Here is a 27,929-nt window from a genome sequence, read left to right as displayed (position 1 = left end):
CCTCTGTGCATTATTTTATGCTTTTCTCTCAGATACGTAAGTCCTTTTATTACCTAAAGACAAACAAAATAATTTTTCAGTTTATGAAAAGGTAATTGCATGTTTTTTCTTGTACAAGAATTCCAACTGAATACAACATAACTGAAGTACCAACATGTAAACATTGCAAAAGAATATTTTGTTTAAATTTATACCTCCAGCTCACACTAAAGACCAGAATCAGCTGGAGCCTTACTGGAAGTTTTGCATATGCAGCTTGTTGCACAATAGATATGATAAGCATAACATCCACTTTTTTTTTTTTAATTAAATGTTGCTTCTGTTCTTATCCAGAAGCATCATCTGATACAAAGGCAGAAAAATCAAAGCTAACACAATCAAATGTGTTACTTGTTCCAGTGCCCCGAGCTACCAAATAACAACACATATAAAGACTGCCTTCTTAAAAGGAAGCAACATGCTTTGAAACCCAGTAAAATTTCTCTCCCACATCCTCCAATCCTGGAGCGGCTGCTTCCTGAATCTGGTATTACCATGCTGAGACACACATCTACCCACCTACAGCCTTGGAGAGCTACGAAGACACTTACCGCAATGCTAACTTTGCCCAGTATCTGCTCTGGAATTCTTCCAGCCTTTTTCAGTACTTGATCCAAGGAGCCGCCATCCTAGTAATAAATGTTTGAATACTCAAGCTTCAGTCAAATTTCTCTAAAACATGTCAAACAGGATTTCAGTCTAAAGCCTAAATTTGGTGAGAAATGTTGCTTTTCACATGTGATTTGATATTGTTATGGTGCACATCTGAAAAAACAAATCATTCCTCAGCAGGAATTACTCAGTTTTATGCTTTTTTTTTTTTAAACAAATATTTGCCCAGTAATAACATCCACTCAAACATTTCTCACAGTGGTCTTCCAAGCTAGTATTTCCATGGTTTGACTCCTGCTAAGGAAATGCTGAACACAATGAGCTGTTGACCAAGCATTAGGAGTTTTACTCCTGAAAGCCTGTAACTTTCAGTCCAATACATTAACATGCTCTTCTTTCTTTTCACACCCATCACATGCTATTCTTTTCCCTCCAAAGATAGAATGAGGAGGGCTGAAGAAGCATACATTTTATGATACTGATCCCAAGGATAAAAATAATTTATGATGCTGGAAAACGCAGAGCTGCTTCACGAATATAATATGTGCTTGCAGCACCCCATGATCACAATTAATCTCGTGGTCCTGTCCACCTCATTCCTGGACTAGATCCTACACAGAAAACTGGCCCCTTAGTTCTGCATATCTGGAGTGACTGTCAGCTTCCAAGGGTAGGGGGTTGATTTGACACAGCTCTCAAAGCATCAAAATACTGTGAAGCCCTTAATTTTGTATTTATTTATTTTTGTAGGTAATGGTCTTACTAATTTTACTAAGTAAAATAAATTGAATGCATGCCCAGACACCCTCAGCAAAGTCAGATACATTCCACTGTTGCTAAGGGCTTCTGAGAAGGAAAACCATACAAAAATTATATACGTATTTTAAGTAACTGATGCAATAATAGGCATGTGCTTAAGATCTAGATTCTGTAAAATAGACACTATACAAAGAAACCAGGAAGTTATTTCTCAAATCAAAAAACAGTACCGTGTTGTCCAGATAGTCACTTGGTAGCTCCCAATAACTATAACAAAACTCCAACTTGCAAAAAAGTGATTTCCTTCTGCCTTAACTTATCTGTCCGAAGTTTTCATCATTTTCACTACTCATATATGCAGTGCAAAAACTAGACTACATCAAGTTTATTATTTGAGGACTAACACCTAAAATTCTTATGAGAAGTGAAGTATATTAAAAACTTATTTATCATGCCTTTTTGGGAAAAAACACCAAACTTGACTAAAAAAACACCACCAAAAATATTTTGTATATATATACATGAAATGTTTTTCCTATAAACAGGCCGCATTTCTGGAAAGCTATTGCTTGAGACACTTGTATATTAGCAAAGATCTCATACAGAAAAAAAAACTTTTTTCCCCTGCGGACTAGCTTCAATTGTGAAAGATGTTGAATACAATTCACTTGCCTAATGTGCGGGCTGCAGCCTTCAGCAGCTTTCAGGAGCAGACTCCAGACTTTCTGCATGTTAAACACTTCCTGCTACGCAAAGTTATGCACTGATTTTGAATTTATTACCTAAAAATATCACTCAAATCTTCAACTTCCATGCCTTTTCCACCAACAGCTCTTTGTATTTATATGTATGTTTTGCTAGAAGCCTAAATTTTGTCTGATGCTAACTTAAAGAAAGGTACATACAGAAAATACAACAGAGTCTCATCTAATCTCCTACCCAAAAGGAGAACAATAGATTACACCTAAAGATCTACATTACGCCAACAGCTTAATCACTTAATTAAGACTGTAAATTAAATAATCCACTAGTTATTTCTTATCTCCTTAATCAAGTGTTCTTTTTGTAAAATCCAGTATCCAGTCTGTCTAGATTCAGCACTGAAGTAATAGATTTCATATCACCTTCTCTTAAACTGAAGAGATGTCTATTGTCAGCTATATAATTCCCTGTTTAGGAACTTGCAAACCCCAGTTGCTTCTGTTTTCTTCTTTTTTTCCTTTTTCTTTTGTATATAAATTGAGATTCTTTAGACATTGTATTTACACATGTAATTATATATCACTGCCATCTGTCTTTTAGAAACGACAGATGTGCACTTCTGTGGCATTTAACAATGTATTCCTAAACAATGCCCAGACAGTCATTTTTAAAATCTATTTTCGTCTCATTTTTCATGACTGTTTTCAATTTTGACGAACTAACTTCTGTATAATTCCCAATAGTCATTTGTATTTTAGGAGTATGCACACTTTCTATTCAGCTTGCACATGTTTAAAAACTGGATCATGATCACTTGTTCCTAGGCAACCATCAATTTGTTCTAAAAATTTCCATAAGAGAAGACCAGAGAAGCATTAAAACTTTCTCAAGAAAATAAGATTTCTCTCCAAAGAAAGACTTTTGTCAAGTGAAAAAAATAGTCTTAGATTTATTGTATTGCATGTTGTTAAAAACTTCCTCTACTAAGCAAGTGAGGAAAAAGATTCACTGACCTTTAATTACAGAAAATTTACTTTTAGTGTTTGGCTCCATATGGTAATAGAAAGGCAAACAGATGTCGAGAAGAATGTGTACTTTTCTATTAAAATGAAACACAGTTAAAAATATTTTTGGTATTAAGAAAGTTGTTGAAGTTCCTTCTAGGTTTGTTCACTGCCTGTGCAGTAATCTTTATGCCTGCGATTTTGTAAAGTTTGAAAGGAGACAAAATATAGATCTGTCTAAATCACAATGAATTACATTCTCATTATCATAGCTAATGAGGGCCACACAGCTGTCATCCCAATCAGTCAATGTGGTCTGATCCATGTGCTCTTAGTACTGCATAAAAACAAGAACGAACCAGAACAAGTGAATAGCAAGATCAGGTGAATATTTTAAAATACATAAAGCATCATGGATACACATGAAATCAGGAATCTGAAACAGTTTCAGATTCCTTATTCACACAGAGAAGTCCACATTGCTAACTTAAGTCCCGGTGACAGCCAGGTTTTGCATTAATGATCTGTTAGTAACTTCAAGCTAGGAGATTTGAACGCACTTACCATGTGTTCCATGCAAATGCTGATTTCTCCATCACTGTAAAAAGCTCCGTAAAAGCCCACAATGTATGGAGAGTTGCACTCATGTAGAACTTGTAGCTCACGAATGATCTGGTTGCGAATAGCTGGCTTGATCTCTAGATGAATTAGCTGTAAAATAAACCATTTTTATTGTTTTCCTAGGGGCACAGGGCCTTGCAGAAGGAACAGGTTGTTCAGAAGTTGGGCACTCTCCACCTTCAGAGAGTTTCAAACCCTTCTGGATAAGGCCCTGAGCAGCTCTGCTCTTGCAGCTGACTGCTTTGAGCAGGAGGTGACTACACGACCTCGTGGAGCCCCTTCCAACCACAACTATTCTATGACTTAATTGTAAAATAATTCCTTCTTATTGTCTTAGTAGCAAAGGGAAGGGCAAAACACTATAATATAGTAGGGCAAAACATCAGTACTTATGAAAGATGCTAGATTTAGGAGAAAAAGTGAAGTAGAATCTATCCCTAAAATAGACTCATTTATTATATAAACCAACAGATGTTCTTCATTATTACTCAAGTATGTCATCTCCACACCGTTTCTGAGCAAGACGATCGACAAACCCCTTTAAAAATTTCTCATTAAAAACAGCTAAATTTCTATTTTAGTTAAAGGTGTTAATGAGTAACAGCTGTTAACCTATTAAAGCTACTGTCAATGTAAGTAACAGACACTAACCTTTTCAGTTTAATGACAGATCAGTAACAAAATCTCATAGCATCGCAAAAATGTTACAAGGAAGTCCAGACAGCGATGCAGTAAGTTTATCAATGGGATGCTATTTTCATACATAAACTTTTAAGGGGATAGATTTTCATATCTAAAAGCTACAGGAGTAATATCAACATACCAAGTCCTACATATTTTTGCCTTCAATGGAAAATTTTACCAGAAGAAACTCTGAAGCAAAATTTATTACAAAACAGAAAAGAACGTATACTTCCCCAATGTGAAAGGGAAAAAAAAAAAATCTTATCAAAATTTCAAGTTCTGATTATGACAGGAAGTCAATACGTGAAAAAAACGCAGTTCAAACATCTCAGTTGCATTAAATATTAATGAATTGGGGTAAAAATTCCTGTTAAACTCGCAGTACATGAAAAATCAAGTAAATTATTTAGTTCAAATAAGCCTCAGCAACTTGTATGTTTCATAATTCTCACTCCCTTGAAAGTTGGCACTTTTCAACACCTTTCCCCAAACTGTTGCTATACTGAGCATGGTTATTAAAGTCAGCGTGTGCATGTTCTCCTCTATTTTGTTGAAGATGACAGCGCACACTTCTTCAAAGGCTTTCAGTGATTTCTTCAGCTCCTCAGTTGAAAAAAAATAGAAATTTTGAGTGCAGTGTAATAATGGCACTGGCAAATCCTCTCAAAGGAGAAACTGTTTCTCATGAGCTCAGGTAGCCTGCCAGCTTTCTGATCCACTGCAGCACATTGATGTATGCCTGAACTCTGCCTCCTGCGCAAGGAACTTCACTCCTGGAAGGAACAGACATGAGGAGCCCAAACACAAATCGTACTGTAGATGCATTTCCGTAACTGTATTTTATTCCCAGGGATTTTGAGATAAAGCGATAGCTGTTCTTGTATACAAGATGAGAATTAAAATACCAGGATGGTTAAGTTAAACACAGTTCTTATAAGCTAGGTCACAGCTGCTATAGGTTGCAAAGCATAAACCTGAATCACTGAAATCCAGTCTCCCCTGAAGGAGAGACGCCGTTTCACACAGGAACCACCTGCATCCCATGAAGAAACTGGGAACAGGAGATGTCACCGCACTCCAACACATTCCCTTGTTCTTAAAGCTCTCATTTTTTCTAGTATCCAGGAGCACCTAGAGGCCCTTTTCTGGTTTGCAGCTGAGAAGGAAGATCTTACAACAGGGCATACTTTTTCTATTTCTCTAGACTTACAGCCCAGAACACAAAATACTGTCACTTACCCTAACATACATCTTACAGTAACTTTTAAGACCTTCTACTTAATTAGCCTAATTTTCTCTGAAAGATACATAAACAGCTGAAAAGACTGTATTTGTCAATATGGGGGGAAGGGAGGAATAATGAGAAGGGGGAATAATATTTATCCTTTCGTTGTTAACAGGTGGAACATTTTCTGAAAAATTGGAAGTGTAGAATCAGCAAGCACAACCCTTCCTACTTTTTGGAAAGGTGGCATTAAGCAGTCTTTTGTGTCAACATCACTTATTTCTCCAAATACTTCAGAGAGCCTCCTCAATAAAAGTTATCCACAAGTTCTTGTTTTTGAGGCACTCACCTTTCTTGCCATTATAAGACCAGAAGGCTTGTGAGATACTTTGAATACCACACCGCCATTTCCTGCTCCCAGCTCACTGATCTTCTCAAAGTCATCATCCTTCAGCTCTCCAACTTTTTGTTTCTGGGTAAGGAAAGCTTCGAGGCGCTTTCGTTGCTGTTCATCCAACTCTAGTTCTTCCAGCTTCTTCTGAAGTGCTTCCAAATTTGTCCTGTAGAATAGAGAAAGAATAACTCAATTCAGCTGGTTGAGCTTGCTCAGCAGTGTTGCAAGAGGAAGAGCAAGAGATGACTGAGGTCAGGGATTAAATGCACGACAGTTTTGCACCTATGTAAATTATCTAGATGAAGCAGACCCATACAGTCATACCCATGAGAGACGTATTATTGGATCTCTGTTTTAAGTAAACAGTATTTTTTCCCCCAGATAAAACAGTGACAAACACAAGCAGATTGATACCATTTCCCCATCTCTGAGGTTCTGTCCGAACTCATGCATGTTGAGGTTTGGTATCTACAGGAGTGGGTTTAATGACTCAGCATTCACGATCAGAGACCTCGTGAATCATAGCACAAGTCTCCCAGCTATTTTTAGTTCCACGTTTTCCAGGATCGTGTTGTAATTTCCTACAGAGCGTGTGTTTCAACCACTGACTTTCACACAATTATATTACTAATAATCCACTTAGATATTAATAAAAAGTTACCAAACACAAACATGCATAGATTGCCACCGGAAACGTGACTCTTTAAGTAGGATAGGAAACAGACCAAAGTTATTTAAAAAAAAAAGTACATCTATCAGAAATCTAGGCTTAATGTCATTGATTACTACCAAAACAGAAATACAAGACTCTAAAGAGAAGTTAAATTTAAGACCATAGACAGGGATTTGGTTTTCTGGGAGTTCTTTTTTTTTTTTGACAGTTTAACTTCAGATCCTGTGAAAACACTTCATCTCGGTAATGTGAAAGCTTAAATGCTCGTTTAAAATTTCCTGCTTCCAGCTACAACAGTCAGTTTCTACAGGAGCAAATATCTGTTTTGCTTAGCCAAATTTAATGCAACGTTCCCATGGATTACAGTGCTGCTAGGATGAAAAACTTGAGGAACAGAATCTACTTCTGCAGAGCCTATACCACTTCCAATTAAAAAAAAAAAGGATTAAAATTCACCAGTAACCAAGAAAACTGTTTCTATCTATCTGTCACTTCATAAACATCCACTTACAACTCGTGCTGCACAGAGACGCATCCCCTGGATGCCCAGGCAGGCACTGGTCAGCTCAGAGGACTCACGGCTGACTCCAAGGAGCAGTGACTGATAGTCCACAGACCCAACAGGAGGCCAGAATCACAGGATGAAGCCCTTACCTTGTTAATGAGAGCCTGCGCTTCCAGCCAGGACAACAATCTTGGTTTGAATGTGTCTAAGGTTTAATTAAGGCAAATAAAGAAATCTCAAATATGCACAACTCTTCTCTGCTAAACAATCTCTAAATTCAAGCAATCCCAAGCTCCTACTACATTTAGCAGTTTAAATGTGTTCGATGGGATGCTTACTGAAGCTAGCTTGGGAAGCAGTAACAGGTAGAAGAGCTTAGTAAGGGAAACAGAACGAGACCTTTGATGGAAAGGTGAGTTGTGTTCAGTTATTTTGACATTTAAACACTCCAGGCCTAAGATTACCAAACAATGATGAGAAAATAATGTCTATTTGCATGTCAAAAAGAACGAAAAAGAACAAGAACAAAGCAAGCTCCACAAAAATATTTGCCCTGGGCAAATGCCATCTGGGAATGCTGCTCAAAAGCAGAGGAGTTTTACATAGTAAAATCCGACATACACTGTCTAATGTAGTTACACCAAGTCTCTCTTAGATAATATTTTCGGAACAAAAATAACTTCATTCTGTACAAATAGAGCAGGATACTGCATTTCCAGGCTATCCTACGAGAAGCAGCACACCTTTATTTCTGTTCTCGTCCGTTGCTTTATACCAGTATAGTCATATCAGTGTATAACCATAGGACAAACATTCTGGAGCATCCACAAAGTTTTCCTTTGTAGATAAGCACAACTTGTTAGAACATTCAAGTTAATCTGACTTACAGACTCTTGTGAAGATGAACCATAAAGAGACATTTTTGAGATCTGATTTCTAAAATAGAAAACCTATCACTGGATACCGTTTTCCAGATGTGCCCAGTAAAACCAACAAGCCCCAGCCTAAAGCCGAAGTAACATACGCTTTTACAAAGAACTGAAGTTGCTTTTCTTACAGTATGACCCCAAGATAAAAATGGGAGTGAAGTTCAGTACCCCTTAGTGTCCTACAATAAACCCCAGCACAATGAATGATGGACTCAAGCTCCGTATTTTGCCCTAGAAGATTGCTGATGTGAGAACACAAAACTGGTGTTTTTCAGAGGACGTGCACTGACAAACCCTGCCGGTACTCCCCACAAGCTCTGCTCGGCATCTTGCAGGGCAGGGAACGTGCCAGCTGCTTGCTCTTGTAGGCTTTTGACATGCACTTGCAAGATACACATCATTATTTTTTGTTGAGCCATACGTTGTACTTTTTTGGGGGTCATTTTTTTATTCTGTTCACACCTACAGGTCATTTTTCTATTCTGTAGAAACCTCTGCAATCAGTAGAAATGGAGAACAGACCTCTGATATTTTTGGGGCCACTTAAAGATCCTATTCCTCCAAATATTTCTTCATATCAGAACCTTAGCAACTTTATAGTGCATGCCCACTACATAAAATCTTTTACATCGTACTTTGTAGCTGCTTTAAGCCTGCACTTACATGTGACCAGAAAATACAGCCTATGAAAAACAAAATCAAATTAATAAAGCAGTTTTATCGAATGCTACTTTTGCACAGACATTTTCTTCTGTATCACTGCTTTAAAGAAGTCACGACCAAACTGGCAAGAGCTCAGCACCTAACTGACCTTACCAGGGAATTTCAGTTTCCTTTGAAAAATCCAGTGTGCCACAGCAGCTAGCGGTCCCCAGCTTCACTTAGAAATTCCAGAGAAGGAACACTGAGCTTGCTGTCCTTTTAGAGATTACTGAAGAAGATAGGGCTGCTCATTTGGAAAGATAAAGGAACTAGAGGCACAGCGACAGAACACAGCATAGCTTTTCTTGCTCCATTTTGAAGAAAACAACTATTGAGTTTTTTCTCTGAAGCAGAAGAGGCTTTCAGGGCTTGGAGACAACACAGAGACGCTTGCGCACATGACCTGGAGCAGACAAACAAGCTAGTGTGATGAAACAAAAACTCAGTCATGCTGAAGCTTTAGCACCAAAGATGACAACTTGCTAAGATTGCATTAGGATAACACAGATGTGATTACTGCATATCTGCATAAAACTACTTTTTACACCGTTTGTTTTGATCTCAAACTTTGCACTTCCAGCACAAGTGTTTCCTTGCTTGAAAGCACAAATTACTTTCGGTGTCCTTGTTCAAACAAGCACCAGTCAGAGGACTCCAAAGGCTTTCACAGAAGGAAAAGCATTGGCGTCATGAATTTCAGCACATCAGATTTCTCCATTTATCTAGAATGTGACCACAGTAGCAAAATAAAAATTAAAGTAAAAAATCTTTGGTCCCAACTGAGGCCAGACCTAATCCTCTAGAGAGGCAAAACCTCAAACTTCCTGACATCAATACAGAACCAACCAGAGCTTCAGACCAAAGTCACCAGAATGTTCTAAGCTCTAATGGCAGAACCTCCACTACTTGCGCTGACATTCAGGACAGTAACAGCAAATAAGTTCAGATCTCACTTGAATTTTTCAGGACCAATTCTTTAACTGTGAAGTAAATCAATCTGAAAATTTCCTGCAGAAGTAGTTAACCCAAAGACATTGTCAGATCTGCTGTTCAGTATGTAACTAAATAACATCTGCAGTTACCTTTATGATAACTGAATGACAAATAGCAAAGCAGAATTTAATTTTTTCATTCTGGTCCTTTGCTTGAAGCACTAGATATTAATCAATTTCAAATGTAAATAGATAAATAGAAAATATTTGTAGCATTGAAAAAGATGGCATTAATCTAGTTCCAGTTCTTCAAGCAAGCAGAATTTATGTAGCTTTAGTTTCAAACTCAAGCTTCTGCAGGAGTCCTACTCCCAGCCAGGAACTATGCTCAGTGTCCGGACCTTCCCTGTGTAAAAGCATCACAACAATGCTACAGAGCAAAGAACATCCAGAAACAGATGGGTAAGTAATGAACAAGTCACTGCATAAAGTTTTACAAACTAAAACACAGACAAATACAGAAGGGGGAACACACACCACTTCTACAGTAGGACACCATGAAAACATTAAGGAAGTTTGGGAGCTAAAAGCAGCAGCACACTGGCGTGCCTGTATCTGCCTCCAGAAGCAGCACTAGTAGTTACTTAATCTTACATAAAACTTACTCAAAAAGACAAAGATTCCTATTAAAATTCATCACCATTACCTTCTGCAGTCTTGGAGTTGTTTTTTCACTGTCATAAAGCTAAGCCTCTGCCAGAGCTCCATCACAGCAGGAAATCATCAAACCACCTCAGCCCTTCGCTGTTCCAAGCACTACCCTAAAGCAACAGGTTATCCTTCAATTTATTACTAGCAGTTTTAAAGCCAAGCACACACTAAACATCCTGCGCTAGGGAAAGAATCCAGCTTTTGTAACGTGATCATCTGAATGAAGCAGCAGGGAGGTCAGTGCCGTTGTCCCCACTCATTAAAGACACAGCGTAATTTCACAGACCACGTTCGATAAATATCTTCTCGATCGGCTGGCAGAAACGGACAAATCTGCTGTGGAGCCAGCAGGCAATGCCACTCTACAAAGTGGACCACTGGACTTCAGGTGCAACTATTACACAATCTCTCTTTTCCAGATCAAAAGCAACAAAGCCACACATCGCATTCAGCGGAGGTTTTCTGAGGGAGGTTTGTTGTTGTCTCCTCCCAGGGCAGCACCAGGCTGCAGGTGTTGTGGAGGTGGGGCTGCCTCCGCCCACACTTGATCGGGTAGGAGCCCTCCTGTAAGTCAGCATTGCTTCTTCCCTTCTGCACTCGAGGAAGTTCACTGACAGCTGTGCAGCACTGCTGTGGCCTCCGAAGTATAAAGACACAGAGCAGAACTTAAAGCAGACTCCTGCCAAACACAGCCATCTTCTTGACTCAACAACCATCCTCTGGTGTGTGGGGAGAAGTTCTGCTCCTGCCCATTTACACCTCACCAAATTCCCACTTTCGAGGCCAGCTGCAATCTGACATCCTGCATCTGAACCCACATGTGCACAGCCAGCTGCTGTAAAGCCAGAGGTTGGAAAGCTCTTCCAAGCAGGATCACTGCATGGGATACTTGGAGCTTTAAGCCTCAGGACCACCTCAGGTCCATAGAAGGAAGCTGATCTCAGAGTTTATGCGTTGTCTCACCTGTCCCAGGATCTCGCATCCTGACAATGGCCACATGAATGCTTAGAAATAGTACAGGAGGGTGACGACAATGGGAGTGCAGGCACAGCAGTGCCCCTAGTTACTACTGGACTGGATGCTGCGTTAACTAGCCACACATTTAACCCTAAAATCTATATTAAAGCTATACTTAACCCTGAAGTCTACTTCAGAAACATAAAAAAAAAAACGGTAGAGGAAATTAAAAAAAAAAAATCCAATGCCATCTTTGCCAGTACCTTGTCACAAAGCTGCTCGGAGTTATTACTATCAGTTTTGCAAGCTGAACAATTAGCACAAGTGAAAGCACAAAGACATACATTCACTTTCAGATCTACTGTCATACGAGGATACAAGCATGGGGGCTGTTTTCCAGCATAGTGACAGTAACACTTTCCCCAAGCCTACACAGCTGTCAGTTTAAAGCAGAAGTAGGCAGCTCACTACATTATTTCCATGAACAGCCTCAATCAGGGAGCTGAAACAAAGTACGAAGAAGATGAAGGCATTTTGCAGCTTTGAGAAGACACTACTATTTTGCATGACTGTGCTAAACCTGGGCAATAAGGCAGTTTTATTATTTAACTTTAACAAAGAACAGCTCAGAGAATAACACGGAACAAGCAACGTGAGCAGTCTCGCAGCTAACAGGACAGGTGTCTCCGTCTCTGGGCTGACTCCAGCACAGCCTCATAAAACTTGCACTTAAAACAATTCAGCAAGATCTGAACTCACTCCAGGTGCAAAGGATTCTCACTTGGAAAAAAGGACACCGTTTTTCAACTCCCACTTAGTTTTCACTTCCTGCAGTGTGTCAGAGGTCCTCCATACACGTCCCACTAAAGGAAGCGCTTATATGACTGCCCAGCACACTTGCTCCTTTCTAGCACCACTTTTAACACACCATACCGTTCCTCTTTCAGGTTGGAGCAGACCCAGTAGGGCACATTTTGATATTTAATGCTACCAGAAAAGAACTACCCAGTAAGAGCAAGAGGCAGATGATTCTGGCTAACGTCTATTTCTTAGGAAAAGATAAATAAAACAAAACGCTAGAAATGTATTTTTTCCTGTCTGAAAGTGTCCTGCCAGACCAATTACACCCAACATTTCTATTCCCATTTTTCCTGAAGCAGAACGGGGTATGTTTTAAAGATGAAAATATGGTAAGAATTCAAACATCCAAGAAATGACACAACATAAATAACTCCTTGTAGGCTGATCTGTTAGGCAGGAATATTTGCTTGAGAATTCTTTCCTCCTTTGCTTTAGCCCAACCAGTGTGCCATTAAACTTTGCACAGTTTTTTATTCCCAAATAATGTTTGAATTGAAGACTGAGTTCAGCAAAGGAAAAAAAAAGCCACAGGTGGATGGCAGCACCAAGGGACAGCCATCAGCTTCCTGCCCTGGGTGCCTTTTCCTCCCAGCTCCTTCTGCAGCTGTTCCCAGCCTCCGCTTTGGGTTACAGCCCTTTGTCCCACGTGGCAGCAGCTGCCAGCAAGGCCCAGGCGCCCCTTTCACATATTTAATGCTGTGGCTAAGCTACACAAACACTGCTTTGCTCAGTTACTAGGTTTCCTCAACGATTGCTGCAGTAGTGCATCCATAGTTTGTTACACATAAACCCTGCAAATCCTAAGAACTGAGTCTCCAGAACTGGAAATCCAAGTCCTGGATGCTCCTCTCCCAAACACTGGTGCTCTTGCCGCCCGTTTCCCCGGGCACCACTAGGTCTGCAACACCAAGGGACAACCTCACGGAGCCCAGCTTACTTGTTGGGCATTCAAAACACAACACAGAGCACAAAGATCTTACTGAAGTCTAGTCAGCCGATACATGTGGATTTAAACAATCCCTGGTTTTCAACTGTTTTAACTCTCTGAACTCCAAATTGAATTTAATGATAAAAAGGGATAAATATGGGCAACAGCCATGAAATCCATATCTTCACAACTTCCTTCTGTGGCAAGGGCACGGCTTCAGGGAAACACTATAATAAAAAGGTGAAGTTACTTTATCTGTTTACAGGGCCTGTAAAGGCCAAGGTTAGAACTGAGCAGCTTCAATTGCAAGAGCCGAGCAGGGAGCCCAGAACAGAAACTGTCAAAAGTTGCAGTTGAGACATCAGGGACAGGCAAAGAGCACTGCCTGGATACTCAGGTAACTGCATACAGAGAGCCACAGCTGGGATCCAGAGAAAACCACAAACAGAAGGCTTGTATCTATCCAGGGCAGGTTGGATGGGGTTTTGATCAACCTGGTCTAGAGGGAGGTGTCCCTGTCCACGATCAGAGAGGAACTGGGAGGGCTTTACGGTCCTTCCAACCCAAACCACCCTGTGATGCTGTGATCTTTGCCCAAATTTGCAATAGAACGATTGCACAACACAGGACATTTACCAACAGAGCCATTTAGTAAAAGAAATTAATCATTTTGACTTTTTATGTACAGGCTTTAACAATACATATTTACACACACACACACCCCAAACATCGCAGCAGAATATCTCCACATATAAGAACAGAATAATTTCTCCCCTTCCTCAAAAAAATGCATTCTCTGATTGCTAGATTTCTGCATTGAAGCTGTTGACTCATCTTCCTGCCACACAGAAAAAAGTTTAGAAAAGCAGAGAATAATGCTCAGTTGTGAACACACAAAAAAACCCAACACATTGAAGGAAGGATGAGTTACCAGGAAGTTTTAACAGTTTGTTTTAGAAACCTTCAAGCTGGTTTTTAGGAAGATACTTGTTCATACAAGGAAGCACACGAAGTGGCAATGCTGGAACATCTCTGTTCTAGCTCTCAGAATGAAGTAAAACATAATCTTGCTTCCATTCTTACTTCTTTTGTATGTGTCATGCAGCGACAGACACCACTGTTCACTTCCTCCTGCTGGATGCCTGCGAGGCAACAAACCCAGGCGAGAGAGAACGTCCTCAGCTGTCAGGAGGCAGAAGTTTGCTGGAATTCACTCTCCTCTTGTTCAGACAAGACTCAGGTCAATGGCTGAACAGCAGATGTTTGCAAAGGGATGGTGAGCAGTGAGTTAGCCTTGCCTGTTTGCTCATTTGTTGTGAGCAATGACTGGCGGAAAGGCTCGCACACTCATTCCAAAGAATAAAAGATTGCCTGAGTAAGTAATATTGAACGCACATCAAACCAGAAATCATCTGCTTGCCAATTCCTAACAGTATCAGCAAGCCTTGAGAAGCAAGATTCCATTGCCTCCTTACAAAGGAGGAACATGGGAAGACAGAATGCCCTCCCCAAAAATTCAGCAACCCAGAAACTGATGTTACCAACTACCATTGCTTCCTTGGAGAGATGATTTTGTGCTTTGGCAGTGGAATCCATAAACTGCTAAATCCCAGGCAGTCCCCAGGGCAATGACGGGAGAACAAATGCAGCTTCCAGCAGCTGTAAAAAGGGTAACACAGGGAGGAGGACGGGGGAGCTTTTGTACTGGAGAATTTAATAATTTAAAGGGGCCACCTAGGTTTACTGCACATAACAGACAATTTCTTCCCCAGTTCATTTCAGAATGCTTCTCCCGCGTACATTGAAGTATTTAGTGGGTACGCACTCAAATTGCTTGCTGATGTATTTCCTACCTCCTGTAAATTTCCCACAATTTAAGGCTTTTTTTCCCCCAGCCAGCACTTAAGCAAAGACTCTTTGCCCAGATTAACAACAGCAGCGCTGCTGTTATGCCAAACTAAGAATTCAGCTGCATATGGGGCTTGCCTAGTCCCCTTCTTTTATTATTTTTTAAATGAAAAAGCCTTCTTTGACTATTAAGTAATACTGGAAGATCTCAAAGGTAATCTGGTCCTCTCGAGACAAAGATCTAAGACTATTCAATTAAAAGATGTGCTACTCTGAAACTGTTGTAATTACTGAATCTCTGCATTTCTCTGTAGTATCTCAGGCTCCAGGTATGCTGTCTCATAATCCTGAGAAACCTTGGGCTCTTGGCACAGACTCTGCCCCATTCTGCCCCCAGCCATTCATTCATTCCTGAATAACCCCACTCAGAACAGATGCACTTCAAAGATCACAATAAAAAATGCGTATTTTCAGCTGTAGTATCTCCCTGCTTAAGTTCACCATGGGGCTGTATCAGTGCTAACATGAGCCCAAGCAGACAGCCCCACAAAAATTTATCTGGTATTCTTTGGCGGGTAAGTTCTTGGTTGGATCAGCACAGAAGCCTGACTCACTGAAAGAGCTGATGCAAGAAAAGGAGCCTCAGGAACACGTGGGCAGAGCAAGAGGAGGACAGAAGTTCTGAAGTAGCAGGATCTTGCATGTGTGCAATCGTGAAATCACACCTTTCTAATTCCATCTGCAGAACTGCTGTTGTAAAGGGCAGAAAAAGGAAAAAAAAAAAAAAACAACTGCTGGCTCCGTATTAACCACCAGCACTTGCCTTACCTGTGATACCACTGGAATGAGACATTTTTATGCCTGGTTTATTTAACTCTAATAAACTGATTTATGCTTTCTGAACAATGACCACATCATAAGAATTAAAGTACGTTGCCATTACAGTCATTATGCCTAAATGTGTGTGTGTGTAACAAGACTCAGTACTCTTACTTCAGTATTAACTGTCTTTTTGAATTTTCTTGTAAATATTTACAGGTCCACAGTAATTCCCTGTACACATGCAATGCGATAGCAATCTTGCCAGCTCAGTCATAAAATTTCAGGACCTAATCTTCCAGAACATGACACACACACAGAAATCCTCTGAAGTCAAAGGAATTCCATCCAGGGGCTGCCTCTCATCAGAGGCTATTTGGTTCTAAAAGCAAAGGAAAAGAAAAACAAAACAACAAAAGCAGCGGTGATCCAGCAGGCATTAAAACAAACAACTTGGTGAAAACCTTCCTGTCATTTCATCTCAGATCACATCCAAGAAAAGCGAGCCAGAGAAGATTTACTCTGTGCAGGATGATTCTGCTGGAACGAGGTCTGTTCAAGAACAGCGCACCGATCCTGCTGCTCACCTCCCACCACTCCAGTTTTCAATGCAAGCCTCAAAAAGTGAATAAAAACAAAATCAACCTCCCATCCCCACCTACTCCTACGAAGCCCAAACTGAAGTTCCCTTGAGAAAGACGCTGAAAAAAATGAAAATTGCAAGACACATCGCAAGCAAGCAACTTCTGGAAATGTCGATACAAATGGAAGTTCAAGCCACTTTTGTGTAATTCCCAAATTACTCTTTGACTATCAAATGCAGGCAGCTGCACTCAGAGGTCATGCCAGCTACTTGGTGGCTTCCTTAATGCAATTTGAACAGGATAAACAGAAAGCGACAAGAAAAAGCTCACATTAAGAACTGAATTATAGCTTATGACTGGATTTTGCCAGTCGATTTCTAAGAAATTATGCGTTGCTTTGAACAGTTCTAAGATGAGAATATGCTGCAGTTAAGACAGAACACACGTAACCACCACTGGCAACAGTTAGGTTCAGAACAGTTCAGAAAGCCTTTGGACTTTCTTTCAAGACACGTCCTGTGAAGAAATATAGTCCCTAAGGTGATAAAAACTTGTAGCCAGCACCTTCTTATATTCTCAAAAACTTACTTCCTTATAGCACACTAGAAGATGACAAATTCCATGTTCAACTTTACCTTTCACATGTTTTTTCCACATTTTTTTTGCACTATCTTTAGTGCCAGTCACCAAAAACACAGTCCTGCTCTGCTCGTTCCACTTCACATCATACCTCATCACAGCTGAGACTTGCTTGGCACCATCCTCCTGGAGCAGAGACTGAAGCTTAGGCTTGATTTGGGAGCTAGCAGCTGTTACCAAAATAAATAAGTAGTTGTGGATTTTGCAATTCTTTAAACAGATGGGAAAAAAACAGACTTCAATTGCAACCACCTTTTCTACATGAATGCTTATACAACACAGAAGTGACACCATCTTAAGAAGTTTTTAGTCCCAAACACTTCTGGAAGGTTCAAATGATAGTACCAGAGAGAGTAGCAGTCTTTATTTACTCAGTAAGTAACAAAGCGAGGCTTAGAGCAATTCTGCTAGTACATGCAACCGATAGACAGGCAACGCAATCAGAAAACATCTCTTCTAAAATGAAAAGTTTTAAGCTGCAACAAACTTTAATGCACGCTCTTAACTGTAGCAGTAATCTCTTCCATGACAGACAAATGAACTAAAAAACTAATTACAAGGCTCCGTTCATTTTGTGGCTCATTGGATTGTTGCATTCCATGACAAGATGTTGTATCGACTATTTACTCCACTTTTTCTAACAGCATTTTTTAAATAGCCTACATTACATGCCAAGACATTCTATAGTCACAGCCTCTCAAACATAAAATCCATGCCCTGAGATCTTAAATTACTTTTTTTTTTTCCCTATATGTATCCTTCTGGACATGGGAATTTTAACTGGCAGATTTTCATCCAATATCCTGAGGTCAGTGGGACACTTCAAAACTCACTGCACAGCGTAACTCATAAATGATAGGTTTTGATGAATAAAAAATGGGCCAATTTTTAAGTAAGTTTATACTACAAGGCTGTAGCTATAGAACTGTTGCATTTTGTGCCTTCTCAGTCAACAGCACTTCAGGTAAGGTGACCACATTTAGATACTTGCATTTTTGATACTTGCTAAGACAAGACAGTGGAAGTTCTGTTTTGGAATGGTTTGTAAATACCATACACATAGCCCTTACCTGACCTGGCATTTACTGGAGTACCTAGAGCAAGGTGAAAACTAGCTGTGTTTGTTTTCACTGGCATTTTACATCAAAATAACTCCCTCATTATAAATGCAACCCTTCCTTCTGCTTAACTGCTTTTGTGAAGATGTAATTAAAAATGACATGGAAGTAACTTTGTTCTCATGTGAACAAAATGCTTATTGTAATACAAAAACTTCAAACGTACCCTCCTGCCTCTTTGCAAAGCGTCTACTTAATATTGCATGTCTAATTTGGATTTAAATAAACCTAGAAATTGAGCAACAACTATCAGATATTCAAAAGGATGGAAACCTAAGTTTGAGAGGAAGAGAAAGTGGAGATCTTGTTCTTGTTCCTTTTGGCTGTTAAGACAGGGAACTATCCTGTCACTTTCAGTCAAAAGGGAAGGAACATCCCTCTTACTGCGTTCAGGTTTCTTTCACTTTTCTCCTATTCTCTCTGCAAAATCATTGCAAGTGCATACCTGTGCCGTTCCAGAAGTACCAGAATGAAATTAAGTCTGCAGCTGGCCAGTGTCATCCCAGCCTCATTCCGATGATGTAAAGCACCAAGGAGCTCAAGAAGAGCAGCACGGGGTCAGCTCTGGGTAACTACTTCTCAGCAGGAAATGTCAAAAACAGAAGTGAAGTTCACAGCACAGAAAAATCTTGTAATACGTGCTCTCTATTGTCCACTGAGTAGCTAGGGATTTGAAGGCACCAGAGCACCAAAATACACTGCACAGATTACAGAAGTAATAACTGCATATAACGAGCTACAAATAACAAAAGCTGTTGTCACAGAAAAACAGCGTGAAATTGAATTGAATGGGCCGCATGCACGTATTTAAATTGCAAGTGCTCTACTTCTCCTTTATAACACTGACAGGATTTTTTTAAAAATAATTAACACGAGCAAGGATCAAGCCTCCACTGTGCACTTCTTAACGCACCACCCCTCACCCCACAAGCATTTGCTCACTCCAGTCAATTTGATCCCAAGGCCAAATAAGGATGAAGACAGAGGACAAGACAGGCATGGGAAGCAAGACATCCTCAACCACCCAGTCTCCTCTTCTTTTTGTTTTGCCTTTTCCCCCTCCTTTCTGCCACGAAGTCCAAGTACCACATGCACCCATTCCCAGAAGTATTAAGCTTCAATATTTGAAAACTAGCACGGGTAAGTGGCTGTTCAGAACGTTGCAGAATCTTCTAACCCACAGCCAGAAAGTTCCCAATTTCTAACATAAGATCACTGCTGGCCAAACAGTACCTTTTTGATTTTGTGCTAGCACTGCCTTTGAGCCTAAGAAATTCCCTTCGTGCATTTACAGAGAGCAATCATATCACCTCTCACTCAGTCTTCATGTTACTTAACCAAATAATTCGAGCTCTTTTCATTCTCTCTTGAGAGGTTCACTTCTCTGAAAAAGAACAGGGAAGCAGCCAGGATCATTTGCATCAAAGTGACAGGTTTGTGTATGGTGGAAGCAAATAAGTAGCTGCAGACTCACACAGCCAAAATTCCATTAAGTCAGGAACAAAGCTTCAGAAAGCGTTAATATGGTAGTCTGCAGCTGCATAACATACTTGAAACACTTGACCATGTATACAGACTGACAAACACCTCTACAGTTGATTTCAAGCACTGACCAGAAGGAAAAACTACACAGCAGGAAAGAAAAAAAGAAAGCTTGCAGATGAAAGATAAAAAAAAAAAAAAAGGACTGTTTTCAGCTTCATTCCAAAACCATTTCCAAATTCTGATATTCTGATGCAACTATGCTTTGCAACTTAAAGTCTTTCACAATGAGGATTTATACACCCTCATCCCAAAAATTAATTCTAGCTATTTATGGGACAACAGGTTACTGGATTTACTTCTTCTCTAAGCTGCTGTTTTTAAAAATGCTTTACACATCTCTACTCTTGGCAAAAGCCAGGTATAGGACTAACGTATAGCAAAGAGCAAAAGTCTATATATACCAAAAGTCTCATACACCAAATAAAATACAAAACAGAAAATGCAGCAAGACTCTTCACTGGTGTAAGCAAGACTCTACACTCCCATAGGTCTCTCTGTAAGTTTCCAAGAAGTAAATGAATATCAGTCATCTAAGCAATTTCACATGAACGCTGTTTCTAAAATGAAGAAATATCGAAGATACACAGTATTTAACGCAGTACTTGTTTGGTGCTTAACTTTAGGTGGCACAATAAGTAATAGGTCTATCAGATTTATTCCATAAAACAAGACCAGTATGCAGGAGGGGTCCCTGAAAACTGTATCAGCTTATCTACAACTGCCTTGAAGAAAATCAACTGTAAGGTGCTATACAGACAAATATAAAAATAACATCTTTTCCCCTATTGATCCAGGGCAAAAACTGTACCTAAGGATTATGTTCTGAGTATTATGCAATCAGGAATCCCTGCCACAAGACAGTTTGTAACAGAGCTCACCCTTCAGTTCGTCATCAAAAGACTTTGCTAGAAACATCACAGCAGGAGCTGTGAGATACCGAGTATATTCTGAGGTTAAATGAGGTTTGAGCCTGCCTGAAAACATGGCAACACCACCACATGCGGAACAATTCACAACCTGACACTTGTACATCTCAGTGCAGCCCTGTACTGCATATCCTGACAGCGCAGTACATAAGTACATCAGAGCTCTGCTTATGTATCCAAGAAGAGTGAAGTAACCATACAGGGAAAGGAATGCGCTCTTCCAACACGCATCTGTTTTTCACGCCTTTGTTAGGAGCTAGTCCATCACCTTAACCTAAAGATGGAGCGGTGAACACAGACCTGCTAACCTGAGGAAGCTCCTTTTGTGACACCTCACGGCGCTGCCATCGCAATATGAAGCCTGACTACCGTGCATGTGCTCAAGTGCTACTTTGTAAGCAACGCTTTAAAAAAAGCACGCCCACGATTAGCCTCGACTTACCTTCCTTTATTTTATAAGGTGTAATGCTGATACTAGAGCCAGGAAAACTCAAGAACAGCTTCTCCCAGCGCACTCACGGATGTCCCTAGCATTACAAACTAGTTACCGAGAAACAGCTTCACTGACATCAGCTTAAAGTCGAGGAGGGGACAGATAAACAAACCCCACCACTCTTCCTACAAATCCAAGGCTCCCAACACAACTTCTCCCTGCACCCACGTTACTTAGGAAGGCAGAACCTGGCCCTCACCCCATCATTACATAACCCAGCCCTCTGACAGACGCCCCCCACCTTACCCCCGCTTTCCTCACCCCCCCCGCTCACCCTCCACCCTCCGGGAGCCGCTGACCCCGTGAGGCGCCCCTCAGGGGCACCCCCCCCATAACGGCCCCTCAGCGAACCCCCCCCCCCGGGCCTGACTCACTCGGCGGCGCTGGTCCCGTTGACGGCGGAGCCATCGGGCGCGGGGTTCAGCTGGATCGGCCCCGGCTTTTTTTTCGGCATGGCGGCCCCCGGGCGGCCCCAAACCGGTGCCGGTGCCTGAGGCGCTGCCCGGCCGCCCCCGCTCCTCCCCCCCCCCCCGCGGAGCGGCCCCGAGCTGGTGCCGGCGGCGCGCGGAGCCCGTGCTGAGGCCGCGCCCTTCCTCCGCACTGCGCCTGCGCGAGCCGCTCCCCCCCCCCACTCGGGAAGGTGAGGCCAGGCAGGAGCATGCGCGCTGGCGGAGGGTGAAGCCGCGGAGCTGTGCCCTCACAGCGCTCTGCCCTCACTTGGTGGGAGGGGCTGGGGGGGGAGCGGGCTCGCATCAGCTCCGGGGCTTGGCCAAAATTTTGAGAGCTTCAGAGAGCTCTCACCGCAACCAAGAGAAGCAGCTCTGTGCAACGAGCCCCAGCATCTTCCCCGCAGAGCAAACCACGGTGCTAAGGCGTGTTTTGTGCAGCTGGTTTGTTTATCTGCCTCCGTAATGCACCCAGACAGGGGAACTGCTGCATTGATAACTACAACAAAACCTCACCTTGGGCTACTCACAGCTACTCATTTATTTATTTTTTTTACTAAACCAAGTGCCTGCAGTAAAAATTTTAAAGGAAACTTACACTCAGAGAACAGTGAGTTATAAAGAGCAGAACGAGTACGAAAACACAAGGCCAAAGGTGTTACTCTCGCTTCTCTGGACTTTTATTTTGTGTAGCTGTTAGGAATGATCAGGTTTGGTCACAGGCATTTCATGCTTAATGGGATCGTGGTTTTCTCTGTGTGCATTTCTGTGAAGTTCTGACTCACATCACTGTTTGGGGGTTTTTGTAATTGCATTAGTTTAGGCAGCCTAAAGGTAAAACAAAAATGTTACTTTCCAGGAGCTCTCTATCATATATTGGCACACAGAAGTGAGATACGGCTGAGACATTATGCTTTATAAAAGAATAGTAATAATAATAATAAAGACAAGGTTGTATATTGGCATTGTATGTTATGAACCCGCTGATTTTTTTTAACAGTTTTAAACATAGAAGTCCTGAACTAACAAAGAACAAGGCTACAATCCTACTCCATGGAGGGAACAGCACGTCTTGTATACAGGTTGTTTCAGGGAGAAATACACCAACAGAAACAGGAGGTTAAAATTCCAGAGAACTAAAGCCACTTTGTCGCTGAAAAAAAAGCTTCCACCTTGGGATATAAGCTGAGTGGGGGATATAAGCTGAGTGCTGCCTTGCTTTAAAATCAGCTTGCTTCCAAACATCAGGGCCAGGTGTGGTGGGTGCACCTTGAATGGCTGAAACAGCCCAGCTTGGCCTGACACACCACATTTACAGCCTGGGATGTGCTCACAGGGCAGCAGTGAGCCTTACCTTCGGTAAGAGCTGAGCACCCTCGCTCCTGTCCATCGGTGATCTCACCTGGCATAAGCAGAATTGCTCTACAGTAATGAAAATCCCTTTTCTTCAGTCACGATCAGTGATCCCTCCATGCCAGTTCTCTTCCTGAGAAGGAGAATTTTAAAAGATTCTGGTCATTTATTTGTAGATCTCAAAAGGAAACAATGGAATATTGATTCCAGTATCTGGATCAACAGAGTTGGCTGGGTATTCCTTATGTGCGGTGCTTAAAACTAGGACATTTGTATGCTAATAGGACTCCGGAGGAATTACATGTATTTGACTTGTGTGGATACAGTCATCTTAAAACCTTGCCTCTGATGCTGAGATGCTGTAGACAAGTTTGGTAAAGTTTGTGCTTCTTTGGAAGATTAATTTCTCATTGTCTGAATCCCAGAGAAATGAGATGAAAACTCTTTTAAGGCCTGTACTCGGAGAAGTTATGCATCAAGAAGCACTGGCAGATTTCTTCTGCTTTCTGACACAGCTGCAAAACTCTTGCAACTGCTACTGTAAGTGCCCGCACCATACAGTGCTCCGATCCATCAAAAAATGGGACAGATCTACAAGAGAAGACTACAGTTATTCTGAAGTTTGCTTCAGTGGTAAACAAAATTTCCCACAGAGCTGTGAACTGAACTAGTTCTGAGCACCTCGGTGCTAGGGCGGTGGTTAGCGGCTTGGTACTTGGCAGAGTGAAAGCTCAGTTCCTCCGGCAGTCCTGGCGCTGACTGCTCTAACTGGCATTGTGCTTCTCAGTTTTGTTTCTTTTGCCTCAAGTGAAGAAGCTTTTTGAAGCTGTAGTTGTTTTCCTATACAAGGCAGGCATATGAATACCTCACTTAAATTAATAACTGCTTCAAAATGTTAACAGGTTTTACACTCCAATGAGTTGATTCAACCAGAAGTTATTGTAGAATAAAACATGATTTATATAGTGACTTGAGAATGTTTAATTATGTATGATTTTCCTTTTTTTTTTTTTTTTGCCACAGGATTAAGACACTGTAGTAAAATTGAATGACTACTATTTAGAGTAACTCAGAAGTATCAAGTTTTTCTATGCTAAAATCAGATTTTTTTTTCTAATGAAGAAATTGAGTTGTAGATGAGGTTGTTTTTCTCTTTACACAACTGTGTGGGGAAACGCAAGGACTCCTTTGAAACACCAGCCTCCTCTGCAGAGAAATATTTGGACTGAACTAGGAAGAATTTTAGTTCTATGTTGTGAATTTGCATGTAGTTTGTTATTTCCCCCAGTAACAAAATTGTTTTTTCTCCATCATCATAAACTACAAGCTGAAAATCTACACGAACAGATGAATGATTGACATACCTACTGAAAACAGAGGTTTCAGTATGGAGGAATTCTGAAGCATAGCAGGAAAGAAGCAGGCATCATAGATCACTCTAGCTGACTGCAGTGAGAGTGAATTCCATAACAAAACTTACATTGGAAATGTTTTGTATGAAGAACTGTCAATTCCACATTTTAATGTTCTATCATTTTCAAAAGTAAAATAATCAAAGCAGTCATTAATGCTTTTATGGAAACTGAAATTATGAACAAGGTACATTATATATTACGCAAAGATGCTGTATTGTTTGCAACTTCTTGCACATTTTTAAAATAGAAAAGATTTAATTATTATTTTCACAGCTGTGCTAGTCACAGACATGGTCCCTCCATCAGATTCCAAACACTAAGAGACAGCTCCCTCCTCTGGAGCACGTTACACTTGCATTGCAAACATAGTCCCGTGGAATCTTGGAGAAATTACTGTATTCACACACCTGTTTTAAAGGCCCTTTGACCTACAGACAAAACAAGGGGATTTTTGAATTGACTGAATACAGAAATAAAGACGTGGGTCTCTGTACTGATGCCATACAGAACCGTTTCTGTGTAGTGGTTCTGCAGGAACCATTTCTGTGATTGCTCTTGACATCATTGTCTTCCACAGGCACTCCTGTGGAATGACCAATTTTCCTGTATATGATTACAGAGTACATTTGAAATGTTTCAGAGTTGTTATAGATTGGTTTAAACTTCTGTAAAACAAAGAGCTTTAATTTCAGTAGATTTGCAACCAAAAAACAAGCTTATTTTCCAGCCCAAACCAAAACATGTTTTGGGAATTCAAACATTCTCAGTGGGAGGAACTGCATTTTGCTCACTGAACAGGTGCTTCTGGAGGTGGATCCCACAGGAAAAGATAAAGAAAAAATATAAGGTGGTATAATCTCTGTGAATGACTTCTGAACAGGCAGACATTCTGATTTATTGATTCTAGCACCACTGGAAATAAATAGAACTGAAATATGTCCCTGTGAACAGAAATGCATCAGAGGAGCTTTTCTTCATTACTACTTTTTTCCGTCATGGAACTAGCATACCAGATTTTGTCTAGTTTCTTGCATGAAAAAGAAAATGTGACTATAGGATACATTAATTGCACTACTGAATTACCCCTATTTTTAAAACTTGATCACCACAAAAAGATGCATATTTTATTGCCAGAACAGATGCATGCAAATTTTTATTTGAAAGATTTAATACTTTGTAATTTATTTAGTGGCTAACAGAGCAATTTAAGGAAATAATTAGTCCCAAAAGCAATGGAATTTAAGAAGCCTGATTCAAATTCGAATGAAATTGGTCTACAGGATCAGAAATGACTAGAAGGCAGCCGACAGACATACCTTCTTTCAACCAGCCAGAGATCACAGTCTTTCTTGCACATCTTATATTCCTCAAGAAGCAGAGATTGAAAAAAAACACTTTGGATTGGAACACTATCTGAAATCTTGAGCAGTGCACCAACGGCTTAAAAATTATCATTTAAGATGACTGCATAATATAAATTTTAGGTTATAAACAAGTTATAACCCACAAATACCTGATCATTTCTACATCTGTGAGGTCTGATCCACCACGCAGCTACCCTGGTACCAATACAGCCTCCTTTGCCAAGGGCTCACTGGATCCAGAGCACTTTTATTGCATGAACAGCTTTGCCAATATAAAACCCTCCAAACGCAGAAGTAGCCAATTGTCCATTTTATAGATTTTCTCTGCCATATATCATGTGTAACATAAAACAGGAAATGAGACGTTTAAAATTAAAAAAAAAATCCTAATTTTCAGCACTTTCTCTAATGAAATAACACTATTCGATACAAAAACAAACAAGCAATGCTTCTGTTTCACTTCAACTGGAAACCAGAAGTATTTTCTAGAATTGAGGCAAGGTTTTATTTCTTTTTTTTTTTTTTAATTTTTTTCTATCTCCTCTGGCTTATTATTTTATCAGCATGTGTCTGCTTATTCATTTCCTGGGGGGAAAAAAACAATAATCAATGTCTGCTGGCATATGTTTTTCATTTAATTAGGAACATAGGAGGAGAAAGAACCACCTAGGGCATCAAATCCAATCTCCAATTAAACACTCTTCAAAAATATTGATTAATCAGATGCATAAATATGACAGGTTTTATAACACGATACTCCTCTACAGAGATCGTAAATGATCTTCCACTTTAACTCTTGGATAGTATTTTTTTTATACTTCTCAAAGCACTTTTTAATATTCAGTACCTACCTGTTCTGGCTAAGACAAAACACCTGTCACAGGACAAAGCTCTGCTCATATCGACCAGCTGACATGGTGAAATTGTTAGCTCTAGCAAGTTCAGTTGCCATTACCTAAGAATTTAAAACACAGTTATTTCACATTAAAAAAATAAAAAAATAAATAAATACTAAGGAGAAAATTGAAGTGAAAAGATGCGTCACACTAATAGTTGTAAGTTTGATATTCAGGCTACACGCAAAACCTGATTCCTTTGCTGATAAACAGTTTTAATATAGAGGGACTATTAATTCCAATATAAAGAGCTCTCTATATAGAAATTGGATTTTCAGTAATTTTACTACATCTTTACAGTGTTTGGGTTGGAAATTAGCAGCACGTGATCTATAAAAACTAGAGTATCTTTGTGTGTATTTTTCATACTTTGTGTGCCACAGTTGAGGAAAAGTGGTCATATCTAAAAAGTTCAGAAAAATTGATTGAATGCCAATAAACCCATCAGCGTGTTCACTGTTATTATGTGTACTCCTGACTATAAAAGATGCTCCTGCATTTGGGAATACATCTTTTAAACACAGTTAAAATCATATTGACTAAAGGGTAATACATTTATGCTTTCAATTTAAAGCACATGCAATTGATTTTACTGTGTTATATGGAATACATTAAATTAACAGGTACATTACCTATGTCAAACTTGGAGAGGTACCAGAGAAACCCAGTTCCCTTAAGGCACTGTCGCTGACTTTGCTCCTTCTGCTCCATGAGGCCAGCAGGACCTCAGCCCCTCAGGCCATAGAATCACAGAACTGTTAAGGCTGGAAAAGCCCTCTAAGATTGTCTGGTCCACCCATCATCATACCACCAATATCACCCACTAAACCATGTCCCCAAGCACCACATCCAACCTTCCCTCGAACACCCCCAGGGATGGTGACTCCACCACCTCCCTGGGCAACCCGTCCCAACACCTGACTGCTCTTTCTGAGCAGAAATGTTTCCTCATTTCCAACCTGAACCTCCCCTGGCACAACTTGATGCCATTCCCTCTAGTGATTTGTGGAAGAACTCTACAACTCAAAAGCAAAATGAGTTATAAAGCAGGTATGTGGTTTATTTCAGTGCTGGGCGTATGCAGCATAGCTCCCAAAACTATAAATAACTTTATATATGCAGAATATAGGTATTTATATATAACTTTATAACTCTGTCTCTATATGTATATGTATTTTTATAACTAATTTTGCCCCGCTTCTCCCCTCCCTTTCCCCTCAGCCTTTTGGCGCCAAAAGCGGCGCT

General features: G+C 40.4%; 1 protein-coding gene and 1 long non-coding RNA gene across 2 annotated transcripts in view; both read right to left on the bottom strand.

The window, feature by feature from the left end:
- MAP2K1 (mitogen-activated protein kinase kinase 1) overlaps nt 1-21,808 on the bottom strand; it is a 36,937-nt gene extending 15,129 nt beyond the window's left edge. The window contains exons 1-5 of the mRNA XM_027465642.3: nt 21,585-21,808; nt 5,996-6,206; nt 3,681-3,827; nt 591-668; nt 2-53 (exon numbers count right to left, since the gene is read on the bottom strand). Of these exons, the coding sequence (XP_027321443.2) occupies nt 2-53; nt 591-668; nt 3,681-3,827; nt 5,996-6,206; nt 21,585-21,664 (568 nt within the window). The 5' untranslated portion in view covers nt 21,665-21,808. The remainder of the gene's footprint in view (nt 1; nt 54-590; nt 669-3,680; nt 3,828-5,995; nt 6,207-21,584) is intronic.
- A 981-nt stretch (nt 21,809-22,789) lies between these two features.
- LOC140003445 (uncharacterized) lies at nt 22,790-27,780 on the bottom strand. Its single transcript, XR_011812139.1, has 3 exons — nt 27,317-27,780; nt 26,640-26,743; nt 22,790-23,142 (listed from the first exon to the last, which is right to left on the bottom strand). It is a non-coding gene; the product is annotated as an uncharacterized lncRNA (long non-coding RNA).
- Nucleotides 27,781-27,929: the final 149 nt, after the last annotated feature.

This window comes from Anas platyrhynchos, chromosome 11 (assembly GCF_047663525.1).
Source record: "Anas platyrhynchos isolate ZD024472 breed Pekin duck chromosome 11, IASCAAS_PekinDuck_T2T, whole genome shotgun sequence".
Taxonomy (NCBI): Eukaryota; Metazoa; Chordata; class Aves; order Anseriformes; family Anatidae; genus Anas; species Anas platyrhynchos.
Note: the sequence above shows the minus strand (reverse complement) of the source record. Positions and strands in the feature narration are given on the sequence as shown.